We start from the raw sequence: 14,792 nt of genomic DNA, 5'->3' as shown, positions 1-14,792 counted from the left end.
TTTGTCAGAGTAAAGAAAGGAGAGGTTAAGGGAAGGAAGGGTGCCTCCAGGGTGCGGATCACTAGTTTTAACATTTTCTCTCTTTTTCAATCAGTTTCACCTAGGCTCGAAACAAAGCTTAAATTACTTCAACCTTTAAAGATGCTTCTCTTAACCTTAGTCTGCCATGTGAGGTGAAGCAGCACACACAAGGATAAAAGCAGTTCCTCTCTAAAAGATTAAAAATCCACCTAGTGTACTCAGAAGTTCCTGCTTGCCCAAGAGGTGCACTCTCCACTGCATTAATCAGTGCGAGGGGGTTGCAGCAAAATTCAACATTTTAATGATATTCCCACCAAATCTGCACTGGGGTAGGATTTCCTAAAACATACTTACAAAAATTGCCTGTTGATCAGGTTGTACCTGGAGAACAACAAAAAAGAGTGGGGGGTGGGGGAAGAGTGAGAAAACATTCGTAGGACTGAAATGAACCCACAGCACCTGCCCCTTCTCTCTAGCTATAGCCAGGGTAGCAAACACGCATCTATACAATGTGAATTTTACCAAGCACTTACCTAGTTCTTATTCTATGCCTGGTACCATTCTGAGGGATTTACATCCATCACCTCTTTTAATACAACATCTGTATTCTAAGGATGGTAGGATATAGTACAGAGGTTCCCGAACCTTCTGTGTTCATGGCACACTTAGTTTCTAACATAACATTTTTATAGCATCTCTAGACCAAAAGAAATGCCCCTGACAATTCCATTTGTTAAGTAGTTATAGCCAAACAACTTGTTAGTACAGTAGTTCACACAGACGTTGCTGTTTTCCTTGAAAATTTTAAATATTGCAATGACCTTGTGAGCTTGCTACAGAGCCCCAGGGCTCCCTGAAGCACAGCTTGGGAACCACAGATCCACCACCTGTGGCACAGATACTATCAGAGTCCCTATTTTGTTGATGGGAAATGGGCCCAGAAAGGTTACCCAGCTGGTTGGATGTAATATGGGAATCTGAAAGCACACAGAAACCCAGAGCCACTCTTCTGTCAGGCTGTCCTCTCTCCCTGACTTACTGTACTACATCCAGTTACCACCTCCTCTCTCCATGCTGTATACACTGCAACTCCCCCCACCCCAACCAAACACACATGCAGACAGGCATATGCACACCCGCACACTCATTCCTGGGCTTCAAACCATTCCCTCCCATTGGGATGCCCCTTCCTCATACCTGCTTTTCTAGAAAGTTCCTTGCTTCTATTTCCAGCCCTAAGTTAACTCTGGACTTCTTGGTCCTACACTCATCTTTTCTTCTTCAGGAAGGAAAAGACTGTAAGTGCCATGTTAGTGACAGTTGATATGTCTTAACGTTGTTCTCTAATTGCATTATTGGTATGAATGTGGTTTTTCCAATAAGACTAAATGTTTGCCCCAAAATAGGGATGGTGAATTATCTCATGCTAGACATGTAGAAACCACTGTGCCAGTTTGTTGAAATCAGCAAGATGATAAATGCTAGAATTTCACAGCATATGCTAATGACTGGATGTAAATAACAGAGAATATATTTAACATAAATGTCATCAGGAATGGTAACTAACATCTGTAAGGCCTTTTTACACTTTAGAAAAGACTTTTTGCATACATGATTTTATTTGTTTTTTTGCAACAGTCTGTATTATCTCCTTTCATGGGAGAAAGTGGAAGCTTAGGCAGGTTAAGTGGCTTTGGCCAAACTTGCAACATGTAAGTAGAAAAAGCAGATCTGGAAACCCACTGTATCGGTCTCCTTCCTGGCCCTATTTTCTCACTTCCCTGCAGTCTCCTTCACAGAGATATCAATTTTCAGCCCAGATCCCATATGATAGACAGGCTTTCAATTTCAGAAGTACTGTCCCAGTCCCTAGCCCTAAACTCTCAATACCTCCACTGAGATGCCGTGACCCTGCAGGACAGAAGGCTGGGCTGGCTATGGGCACTTCCAGGGAAAATGCTGACCCTTTGGTTGAGGTTAGTGGGTCTGTGGAAAGTTCCAGAGCTGTCAAGAGGACAGGGAACCTCAAGTTTGTGGTTTCCTAGACAACCCAATCTCCCCTGTTATGGTAGTGTGGACCACAAAGGCTGGGGCTGTCAGCTTCTGAGGCTAACAAGGACTGCTTAACAAAAGTCTAGATCAAGATTAAAAGCATGCCATGAAAATACAAGCAAGCTGGAAGTGTGCATTCATTCTAGTTCTGGAGTTCAGAAATATCAGCCTTGGGTTTATAGTAGATGCTATTTCTTACACTAATATATGACTTGAGGACATTGTTTCACCTCTCTGAGTCTCAGCATTCCTGTTAGTAAGATGAGATCATAGGATAGACATGAAGATTAAATGGAAAAACAAATGTAAAGCATGAGGGGACAGAGCCTGGTGGGTGACAGACACTAAATAAGTAATAGCCACTTATCAAAGATGACAAATAGTTTTCAAACTGGGCTGCACCTAGCAGGCACTTATTAAATAGGCCAAACACTGCCTCCGCTGCCTCCACCACCATTAGGCGTTAGGGGCACTGCTGAAACTCCTTGTAGAGACCCTCAAAGACTCCAGCTGAGAGGTTATAGTAGCAGAATAAGGAAGGAAGAGAGTGAAAGAAAAGAAACCAGAAGATGCCTAAGGCAAGACGTTACCCAGAGGGACCTTAAAGGGAAACAAAAGGAACAGAGGAAGAGCTGACAATTGGTGCTGAGCTTGACAAGGAAAATAAACAACTTAGACCATTTGAATATACATTTCAAATTACATCATTTTCTTCTGCATTGTGTCTCCAGGCAGTTGGGAAGATACAAACGTGTTATATTTATTTCTAAGGCTTTATTGAAATTGCAACAAAATAAAAATCAAAATTGAACTTTATGAAGAAAACAAGGGGGAAAAAATAGCCATAAGGTCACTGTTTCCTCTCATGACAAAATGGGGTTGAGTCCTGCATTTGCACCAGGATTCTTTTATCAAATGCCTGCCTTTCTGGAAAGATAGATGGCAGTTTTCAGAAGCAATATACACAAAGACGTTTGGAAATTCTAAAGGACTGTGCAGACATTCGTTATGATTATTACATGGATGGCAGCTCACATACTAACTTGGAAATCTTTCTGAATCTTCCCTCAGTAACAAGGCCCAGGTGTTCTGAGGGGCTGCCAGCATGGACATACTCACAGCAACTGGGGTATCCTGGCTGAGAGGCACACTGTGCGACCGCTCCTGCAGTGACTTATCTGCATCGACCTCAGAGTAAAAGACCTTGAAAAGACACAGACACCTGGTAAGAACAGAGTCTCTACTTCTCCAAGATCAAAGGTTTGAATTGCTCACAAAGAAAGCAGGTTCTGAGGTGCATCAGGCCACCCCACTAGTTCCTAGTTCTGTGGGAATGAACATCAGACCTACCTGGTGTGGTTACAAATTCAGAAGCCTGCAAAGGCCTGGAGGAAGACAACGTATCTGTGTAGGGGGGTGGGGGCTGGACCCCACTCTTCTCCTATTTCCCCAAACCATGACCCTATCAGGTAATCTTGCATATTCCCATATTTGATATGCCATGGGTTCAGAAACATGTTTCTCTAAGAAGACCAGAGGACGAGGCCATGATGAATACTTGCTGATGGTGAACTGGAATCTGTAGGGACTGGTCAGACTTGAGGACTTTCATCCCATCTCAAATGGGTCCTTCATCTCCAGTGGCCTTGGTGTCCCATAGGAATATGGGATCAGTGTGTCCAACTGTCTGGATGTCTCAGAGATTTCAGAACTCCAAATATTTATCTGAAATAGCCTGACTTCTAAAATTTGGTTTATTTTTAATAACACTACTTAACAAAAACATTTTGGAGAACCGAAATCTGCCCAATTTTCAGCCTCTAATTGTAGGGTACCTTCTATGCTCCCTCCTCCACTTTGCCTGTCCATATCTTTAATTCAGTTCATACATTTGTTTGTAATTACTGATAACATTCCACAGTGGCTCCCTATGATTTCTCAGGTTTCTGTATCATTCTCCCAACGATATTAAGCAATTGGATAGCAGAAACCATATCTTCTACTTGCTTTATATTTTTCCATTGCTGCACAGAGGAAGAACTGGATAGATCCTGATTAATGCAGAGGTCATTCTCAGGGGGTCTTAGAAATGCCCTTGAAATATTTCTTATAGTTTCACCAGAAGAGAATGAGGCAGTTGTTAATATGAGAGGACTGGTAGTAAGGAGGCCATAGACAGGTTGAGCACCCTTAATCCACAAATCTGAAATCTGAAATGCTTCAAAATCTGAAACTTTTTGTGCCTGATGTGACATCAAAAGTAGATAATTTCACATTTTACTTCATGTGATGGATCACAGTCAAAATGCAAGTCCACTAAAAATATTACCTTCAGACTATGTGCATAAGGTGTAGGTAAAACAAATGAATTGTGTATTCAGACTTGAGTCCCAGCCCCATAACATCTTATTATGTATATGTAAATATTCCAAAATATGAAAAGAGTCAGAAATCCAAAACACTTCTGATCCCAAGCATTTTGAATAAGGCATACTCAACCTGTTCAGGAGGTACAAAGATAGGGAGCATGTATAATCACCCCAACACGCCTACTGCAGAAATCCCCACATGTACTCACGGTGTATCCAGTGACTGGGCTTCCAGGATGCCGTGGCGTTTTCCACTGGATGCTGAAAGCTGTGCAGTTCAGGGCACCCAGCTTGATGTCAAGAGGAGGCCCCACCTTGCCTGCCCCCAAACAAAGAAATTATGTTAAAAGATCAATGCATCTTACCATCAGCGTATTTACACAAGATTTAAGAGTGTGTACTCACAAAAGAAGAACATGCTTAAAGACGGCTCCACAGGCCAGAAATGTAGTCATCCCTCTGATGTGCCACCCCTGTCTCAGTTGACCTCACCAAATTTTTGCCATCCTCTCCCAACCTGTCACTGGTAGAGAAACCAGCCCCACTATTGACCTTGGTTCATTCCATAAGTTCTAATAGTAACGGGCCGGAAACCAAGATTTTGTTTGTTGTAGACCAGACAAACATGACTTGACTCTAGGCATTTGAAATGGATTCAAGAAAGACAATGATTTTTAATTTACCCATTATACATTATAATATATAATATATATAATAATTATTATATATAATTATAATTGAACTAATGAAGAACCAAAAATATCACTGAAGATTAAATTCCTGAGTAGTGAAAGTTGTAGGTGTGGGGGGCAGGAGAGAGCTGTTTCTGGTTCTGCATTAGTCTGCTTATATAGCTAGTATTTTATTATAATGAAACATTTTTAAAATATGGTTAAGTATAAAATAAGATTTACATTTTTTTCAAACATTTTACTGTCTACTTGTCTTAAACCATTTTATAATTATAAACTCTAAAGCAACATGCAAATTGTCATAATTTAGAAAATGAAAAAGATCATATCATTCTGAGACGAGTTCTATTGGCATTTTGGTATGTCTTCTTTGGATTATATACAACATTTTAAAAAGTTGTTTGATTCTCTGTGTGTTTTTTATTGCTTTGAATTGTTGTAACTATAATGTAGTAATTATGTGCATATACATATATGCTCGTAGTTTTAAATTTTATTTCACTTAATTTACAGTCATTAAAATCATTATGTTTAATGGCCATAAATGCTTCCCTGCAATGCATGTGCCATAATTAAGAGAACTTGGCATTCTGCTGTTGTCAAACAATATATCTCTCATGTTTTGCCATTTAAAATAATGTCCACGAGGGCAGGAACCAGGTCAGCCTTGATCAGTATACAGAGACTAGTAAGCAATAGGGCTCAATGAACATTCCCTAAATGAGTGAATGTTCTGCACTGCGATTTTCCACTTACTAATGTCTTGATGTGCTTTCTTTTTATTGACAACATACAATTCTCCTGCATATCAATGAGGATACTTTGCAATTCATAGAGATCCAATACATCTATTTATTGCACTAGGGCCAATTTGTTACCAGGGATGCTCACCAATGTTTTTTCTTTATTACACTGGAGTGTTTTTATTACTCAAATTTATTTTAATGATTCAATAAAGCAGAGGAAATTTCTCAATTAACCCCACATATTATGTGGTATTAACATGATATTGCATACATTTTATAAAAGTCTCCAGATATACCTCAGATTTTTCTTATTACTTACTGAGTAACTAAGTAATCGGTTGTCTCACCAACGTTTTAAATACATCAAACCCAAAGTCCTCTGGTAGACCAAGTAATAGAGGCTCAATTCTGTCACTTAGTAGAAACTGTGAGACTAGGAGACAGCTCTCTCCTGCCCCCCCACACCTACAACTTTCACTACTTCAGTGATCTTTCTGGTTCTGCATTCGTTCAAGATTTAAAGTCCCATCAGATTGGCTAAACTCAGGCTATGTGCTTCCTCTTGGCTCAACCAAGGGTCTGGAGAGGAAGGATCAGTCCTTTCTGGTTTTCTAACTAGAAAATGACCTCCTAGGGGAATCCTGGGCGATGCTCTTATACTACCCTATCCACAGAAAAGACGACACCCAAAAGGAAGAGAAGATCATAGGAAAAGAGTCATGGAAGGTCTTATGTCCCCAAATTCTCTTATATAGAGCATGCATGTACATTTAGAATATTGGCATATTCCTTTTTGCACACATGTTCAAATATTTCTAAGATAAATACCTATGAAAACATAATGAGATACATATATCTCAATTTTTACTAACCACTGATATTGCTCTCCCAAAAAGATTGAATAAATTTTTAAGTATGTTCTGTCATTCAACTGGGGTAAATTCTTCAAGCAAAATTGCTATGTCTAAGACAGTTTCTTAACCTTGGCACTACTGACATCTTTTAAGTATACTCAAAGGACTTTAAAACAGCATACTACAGGGAAACATTTTAATGTTTATAGCAGCACAATTCACAACTAGCTAAACTGTGGAACCAACCTAGATGCCCTTCAGTAGATGAATGGATAAAAAAAATGTGGCATCTATACACAATGGAATATTACTCAGAAATAAAAGAGAATAAAATCATGGCATTGCAGGTAAATGGATGGCGTTGAAGAAGAAAATGATAAGTGAAGTAAGCCAATTCCCCCAACCCTCGAAAAAATGCCAAATGTTTTCTCTGATATAAGGAGGCTGATTCATAGTGGAGTAGGGAGGGGAAGCATGGGAGGAATAGATGAACTCTAGATAGGACAGAGGGGTGGAAGGGGAAGGGAGGGGGCAGGGAGTTAGAAATGATGGTGGAATGTGATGGACATCATTATCCAAAGTACAGGTATGAAGACACAAATTGGTGTGAATATACTTTATATACAACCAGAGATATGAAAAATTCTGCTGTATATGTGTAATAAGAATTGTAATGCATTTTACTGTCATTTATTTTTTAAAAAATCAATTAAAATATTTTTAGTTATAGATGGACAAAATAACTTTATTATCTATCTATTTTTATGTGGTGCTGAGAATTGAACCCAGTGCCTCACACGTGCTAGGCAAGTGCTCTACCACTAAGCCACAACCCCAGCCCCACTATTGACAGTTGGATGGTTTATGTAGGGTATGTATGATTGCATCAAAGGGTGTTTGACAGCATCCCTGGTCTCTCCCCAACCCAGCTGTGAAAACCATGATATCCCAACATTGTCAAATGACCCTGGGGCACAAAACTGACCTCCCCCACCTATTGACAACTGCTGATTTAAGAGAATGAATATATTAGAGAATTTTAATAAATATAATCAAACTTACATCTAGAAAATGAACTAATTTGGAAGCTTATGTTATTGTATGGGGAAACCTCATATAAATAATACAGGTAATAAAGTGAGCAACCCCCTTAAAATTTTCAGCTCTGCAAAACACACTGTCAAGAGAATAAAATGACAAGCCACATATTGGAAAGAATATTCACAAAAGACTTATCTAATAAAGAATTGTTAGTAAAATATACAAATGCTGTAGGCTGCATATTTGTGTCCTCCCAAAATTCTTATGTTGAACATAATCCCCATTGTGATATCATTGGGAGATGGGCCTTTTCAGGGGGATTAGGTCATAAGGAGAAGCCCTTGTGAATGGGATTAATGTGCTTATAAAAGAGTCCTCACACTGTGTCCCTTCCTCTTTTCCTATGAAAACCCAGAAAACGGACCAGGGAGCAGGTCTTTACCAGATAGTGACTCTGTCAGTCCCTTGTTCTTGTACTTTGCATATTCCAGAACTATAAGAGACAAATTTCTGTTGTTTGTAAGCCACCCAGTTCATGCTATTTTGTTATAGCAACTGAACAAACTAAGACAGCAAAGAACTCTTACAACTCAACAACAAGAAAACAACCCAATTAAAAACTGGATCAAAAAATCTTATCAAAGAAGATCTGCAGATGGCAAATAAGCATATCAAATAATCAAATGTCATCCTGGAAATGTAAGTAAAAACAATGAGATATCACTGAGTATTTATTCAAATGGTCAAAATCCAGAACACTGACAACACCAAATACTGGCAAGTAGGTGAAGTTACAGGAACTCTCATTCCATACTGGTGGGAATGCTAAATGGCACCATCAGTTTGCAAGACAATTTGTTTTTGTTTTTTTAATAAAACGAATCATATTCTTGTATTATCCAGCATTGGCACTCCTTGGTACATAAAGAAGTCAAAAACTTATCTTTACACAAAACTCTGCAAAATGGACGTTTATTGTGGTTCTATTCATATATGTTAACACTTGAAAGTAACCAAGATATCCTTCAGTAACCAAAATTCACCTTTAGTAGGTGAGTGGATAAATAAACTACGGTACATGCAGACGATGGACTATTATTCAGCACTTAAAAGAAATTAAGCCATGAAAAGACATGGAGAAGACTTAAATGCATATTACTAACTGAAAGAAATCAATCTGGAAAGGCTACATATTGTGTGATTCTAACTATATGACGTTCTGGAAAAGGCAAAACAATAAAGACAGTAAGAAGATCAGAGGTTTCAACAGATTAGGGATTGAAGAGAAGGAAGGATAAAAAGTGAAGCTCAGAGGAATTTTATGGAAATAAAATTATTTTACTCTAATGATAGATAAAGTTCTGTTTATTCGGTCCACCCATAGTGTATACAACACCAAATATGAAATCTCTAACTACTGACGTTAGGCGAAGTTCATAATTAAATTATAACAAAAGTGCCACTCTGGTGGGGGATGTTCATAATGGGGACATCTGTGCATGTGTGGAGGTAGGAGTATATGGAAAATCTCTCAATTTTGCTATGAAACTAAAAGTGCTCTAAAATAGGAGGTCTTACAAAACTTGGAAAATCTGATTTTGAAAGTTGAATATTTTAATATGAATTTGGCTTCTTTTCTTCCTCTGTTCATGTGTTTTGCACTTTTTAATTGGGTTGTTCATTTTTTCTCGTTGGTTTATAGGAACCCTTTCCACGTTGAAGATCTGAAACTTTCTCCTCGTTTTTTTTTTTTTTCCAGATAGCTTTATGCTTCCATCTGACTGCATAACTACCCACTGCTGGTCAGCTTTGTTATTGAGTTAAGAGCTCTGTGCTAATGGAACCACAAAGATGGCTGAAAAGTGGGAAGAAAGACAGTGGAAATAAACTATCAGTCCCTCACAGAAGCATAAAATAACTAGCAAGCACAGCCATATCCCTATTCCTAGGAACAGCACTTGCTCCCCTTGCTCTGGGAACAGTTGCACCTGATGGTTGGGTGCCCCTGAAGGCAGACTTTTTAAGTCAATACGGGGGTGGGGAAACCAGTTATCTTCAGCTCTGTGTACCTGCCAAGGTTCTCTACAGAAAAAACACTCCAAGTATTGTAAGCAAAATGGTAGTTGTGGAAGTTGGCATAAAAGCTAGAGGAAAGGAAGCAAGGAGCCTCCATTGGGTCTATTTTAAGGGGAGAGGAGATTTGCTCCACAGGAGCAATCGAGAAGCAGGAAGCCCCCAACTTCACCCATCAAAGCTGCCACAGCAGTCTCTAGACACCCAGGCTGGTGAAGGACTCTGGGTGGGACCTAATTTACATTCAGAATATTGACCACAGGGAAGTCTGAGAAATGTAGTTTGTATTTCTTCTGCCTTTGCAGTATGGTAATAGCACCTAGAAAAAGGGTTAAATGGATGTGGAACAAGTCAATTCGTAGTATCCACGATATCTTGGTCCCATGAAACATGAACTCCAAAATGCTGTCCCTTTTACTTTCATGTTCTCCAGAAAGTATTTAAATCAAACCCTCTGGAACATCATTAGATCTGATTCCTATTTCGTCGGTATTTTCCCTAGTTTATTTTCTTCTTTATACACCTAAAATATGAGTGGAGCTCCCTGTGGGTAGGTACCAGGCACTGGGTCAGTCAATGAGGTCACATTGAGGATGAAGAGAGATGTGGTGCTAAAACAAGTTAGCAGGACATTACAACTGGGTTTGAGAAACATTACAGCTGGAAGATAGATACAGAGCACTTTTGTGACACACACAGGACATACTGTTACTGGTGTCCTAGGTCAGAGGCCTGACTCTGGGGATCCAACAAATCACATCCAGCCACTTAACCCAAAAACCAAACATGAAAGGTAAGGGTAAAAAGCATGAAAGGAATTTTAATCAGTGTAGCCACTGGAAAGACAAGGGGACCTGTGTCTTTAGCCCTGACAATGGCTTTGAGGTTTCACAGATTGGGGAATGAAGGCAAGGCTTGAGGGTTTCTATAGCTGGAGGCCTTTCACAGCTGCCACCACAACTAACCAAGGTCATCTGTGGTCTCTCATCTTAGGATTGGTCAGGTGGGACCTTATCCCTGATAAGAAAGTTGCTGTTTCCTGGGGGTTGGGAGGTAGCTTTGACTCATCACAAGATGATTATCCGATCAGACCTTGTTCCTGGAATCCAATGTGACCTGGAGTAAAGGAGATGGATGCAAAATGTAGGCAGAGATGTCAAATATTTTTAAAAATTTTTTATCTTACGTTATATATATTATTTGTTCTAATTAGTTATACACGAAAGTAGAATGCATTTTGAGATGTCAACTCTTTAGTCTTGTTTTTAGCCAGCTCTCAGCCATTGGCAGGGGAAAATGAAGAGCCTTAGTCCTTGTTACAATCCCAGCTCTACCTGACCCAGAACTAGGCATGAGGCAGACAGCGTGGGGATGGGGAAAGTGTCCCATGCAGATAAAGCAGCCTCTACTTTTCCCCAACAAGCTGGGGGAAAAGCCAGAAGTTGCCCTTCTTGTTGGGGCAACACAGAGAAGGAGTGTGCCAACACAGGTAGGAGTGTTCCCACCTATAATCAGCTGGGAACACACAAAAGGGGGCTTCCTCCTGCCTGTGGGGGAATAGACCTAACTACAGCTGGTGAGTGAGAGCTGGACAGGTCAGATAAGTTTGGAGCAAATACCAAAAGTATTCTAGAGGAATCTGTTAAATATAGGAAACCAAATTATAACTGAATTTTAAAGCTGGACTATTTTTTTTATGGAGGAAACTTTATAAGCTTAAAAGAGGTTAAAAAATAAAAAGAAAAGTAATGGATTCTAAATCATAAAACTTTCATTACCCACTTCAAAAATTACAGAAGGAAAATTCCAAACAATAGATTGAGGGGTAAATAATTGTAGCAAAATGACAGGCCAGGGGATATCTTGATTATAAAACTCATACATATTGATAAAAACATATGCAGACCCTAATAAATAAAATATGAAGGACAACTCAACAAAAGAAGAGAGATAGCAAGTCAACACACATGGGGAAATATTCAAATGTGTGAGCTATCAAAGAAACATAATTTTTAAAAATTGAAATATTGTTTTCACCTATTAAGCCAAAATATTTAAGTGAGAGTAACTAACTAATGCTGACAAGTGTCCATAAATGTGCTGCTCTCAGAAAAAAATCACTTATGGCAGTGCAAATGAGTATTCAGGCATTTTGAAAGATAATTTGGCAATGTGCAATGATATCGAGAGCCATAAATCTGTTCTATCCGTTGGCTCCCAGAAGCGTGATTACTTTGCCTGAAGAAAGAATCTTAAGAGAAGGCTGCGCCGTGAAGTTGTCCTTCAGAGTATCACTTATGACACACGGAAACCATGAACAGTCTAAATATTTAGAAACAGGACAACAGCCAGGTCACGCAGGTGGTACGTCACCTGCCTGGACTGGTGTGCAAACATTCAAACCGTGATTTAACTAAACACATATGGTGTCTTAGGTCCTGGAGCTGAAATAGGACATTGGCAGGGAAACCAGTAAAATCCAAGTAGTCTGATTTAGTCGGTAGTGTTGTACTCTTACTGCTCAGAACCCTCACTAACAGTCTGGATTTGACAAATGTACTGGGGTTACGTGAGAAGCTAACTGGAGGAGAAACTGGGTGAAAGCAGTATAGGAATTCTCTCCACGACCTTTGCAATTCTTCTATAAATCTAAATTTATTTCAAAATAAAAAAGCATATTTAGAAAATAAAGCCTAGATCACACGGTAACAAAATTATGGTGTAGTGGTAAACAAACAAACAAATACCCAATTGCCAATGATGCAGCTATTACAGTTACATAGTGTATTCATTTGAAAAAATCATTTGAAGACCAGAGAAAAAGGCTAATTGCCACATTAAGGCAGCTAAGATTAAGTATGATTTCCTCCCTATTTCCTTCTACTTTGCAAGCTTTCCAGAATGTTATTATATTGTTTTTCACAATTTAAAAATTTTCTTTTCAAAAATATTTTTACATCCAAAAGACCAAAAGTTTCACAGGAGCGGGTATAACTGCATCTGTGCTTTCTATAGGAAATCCACAAAATAACACTTCACGAAGTTTGCACAAACCATGCTATTTTGTGTTTGCAGTGTTTTTCCTCCAAAGATAAAACAGTTTGCAATTAATGAAGCAGATCTATTAGTTCTCAACTACAAAAGTAATGTACCTGCATAAAATGATGTATGATACTACAAATCAACTATCTCAGCAAACTGAGGATACCCAGGAAAGAGAATGTTAGTGAGCAATAACCTAATAATAATAATAATATGATAATAATAGGTAATAAATCTAACCAAGGGGGTGAAAGACCTCCACAGTAAAAACTACAGAACACTGAGGAAGAAAATTAAAGAAGACCTTAGAAAATGGAAAGCCTCCCATGTTCTTGAATAGGCAGAATCGATATTGTCAAAATGGTCCAAAGTAATATATTCAATACAATTCCCATCACAATACCAATGACATAGAACTAGAAAAAAAAAAACAGTACTAAAACTCACATGGTACAATAGCCAAGCAATACTGAGCAAGAAGAGGGATTCTAGGGGCATTATGACACCAGATCCCAAATTATACTACAGAGATGTAGTGACAAAACGGCATGGTGTTGCCATCAAAACAGGTGTAAAGACCAGTGGAGTAGAATAGAAGACACAGAGACAAACCCACACAGTTACAGTCATCTGATAGACAAAGGTGCCAAAAACATAGACTTTTCAACAAATGCTGCTGGGAAAACTGGATATCCATGTGTAGAAGAATGAAACTAGACCCCTACCTCTCACCCTGCACAAAAGTCACTCAGCATGGATCAAAAACCTAGGAATTAGACCACAAATTTTGCAACTGCTAGAAGAAAACATATTTAAAGTATCTCTGCTAATGACATGATCCTGTAGGAAAAAGACCAAAAAAACTCCAACAAAGGCTCCGGAGATGATATACAAATTCAGCAAAGTAGCAGAATACAAGATTGATAGCTCTCCTGTAGTCTGGTAATGAAAGACATCAGGAAAATGTTCAGATCTTTTTAAAAAGACATAAAGTTAAATTAAATACAGTTAAAACTCTGTGCTCCATCTCTACCCCCTTTCTTCCTCTTCTCCAGAGGTATCAACCATTCTGATGATTCTAGGTCTCCTCATGTAAGTTCACACTTTTCTTTCACTGAAAACAATACGACTATCCATTAGTGAAGGAATGGATATCCTGTGACTTGTCCATACAATGAACCAGTATCTTTACCACCTGAGCATTTATTCTTTGAAGAGAGATGCCTTTGTGAATTTTAATGCACTTCTCAAGCATTAGCCAGTTCCAGTTTCTCCCTCCCTGCTGGCCTAGAAATCTTCTTTGGTTTTTAAATCTGTTTCTGCATGTGGTAGACCCCTGTGCATTTTGGTTTTCAAAAGTTTATTGCTGCCACCTTCTGCCTGTTCCCTTTGCTCTGCTGGTTAACAGCTCTTCCCCAGCCTACAGGCATCTTGGTGGGGACTGAAGAGACCAGTAGCAAACACATCTGCTCAATGTGCCATGTTTTCCCCAAGTCAGTCGATTCTAATAGCCATATGAAATAGAGGACAGCGACGTCCTCTCTTACAGATGCAGAAACTGGGTTTATGGATCTAAGATCTTATATCAAGGAGACAGAAGGAGGCAGAGACAGTAAGGAATGAGGTAGAGACATTCTTTCTCTCCCCACCTGTCCAGGCTGGTGTTCTTGGCGATTCTGCCTGGTCTCTCCTTCTGAGTGCCCATTCACTCTCTTTCCTTGCAGTCACTACTACATGCTTGCTGTGGTTCCCCAAACTCTTTTTCCAGCCAGCACCTGCTTCTGAGGGGCAGGCCTCTAAACCCAAACTGCCAAGTGGACCCGGATGTCAGATGAGCCTTCAAATCCAACTTGTCAGACCTGACTTCATCATCTTCCTTTTCAACTCACGCTCTTCTAGGAA

At 39.3% G+C, this 14,792-nt stretch overlaps 1 protein-coding gene across 6 annotated transcripts in view; it reads right to left on the bottom strand.

Moving 5' to 3' along the window:
* Positions 1-14,792, bottom strand: part of Egflam (EGF like, fibronectin type III and laminin G domains) — a 175,011-nt gene that overhangs the window by 108,399 nt on the left and 51,820 nt on the right. For 3 of the 6 annotated variants that reach the window (XM_021726568.3, XM_078017762.1, XM_078017765.1), the window contains exons 3-5: positions 4,652-4,761; positions 3,193-3,276; positions 376-402 (exon numbers count right to left, since the gene is read on the bottom strand). In XM_021726568.3, the coding sequence (XP_021582243.2) occupies positions 376-402; positions 3,193-3,276; positions 4,652-4,761 (221 nt within the window). The remainder of the gene's footprint in view (positions 1-375; positions 403-3,192; positions 3,277-4,651; positions 4,762-14,792) is intronic. The other 3 variants (XM_078017756.1, XM_078017767.1, XM_078017776.1) reach the window with 1 other exon arrangement.

This window comes from Ictidomys tridecemlineatus, chromosome 1 (genome assembly GCF_052094955.1).
Source record: "Ictidomys tridecemlineatus isolate mIctTri1 chromosome 1, mIctTri1.hap1, whole genome shotgun sequence".
Taxonomy (NCBI): Eukaryota; Metazoa; Chordata; class Mammalia; order Rodentia; family Sciuridae; genus Ictidomys; species Ictidomys tridecemlineatus.
Note: the sequence above shows the minus strand (reverse complement) of the source record. Positions and strands in the feature narration are given on the sequence as shown.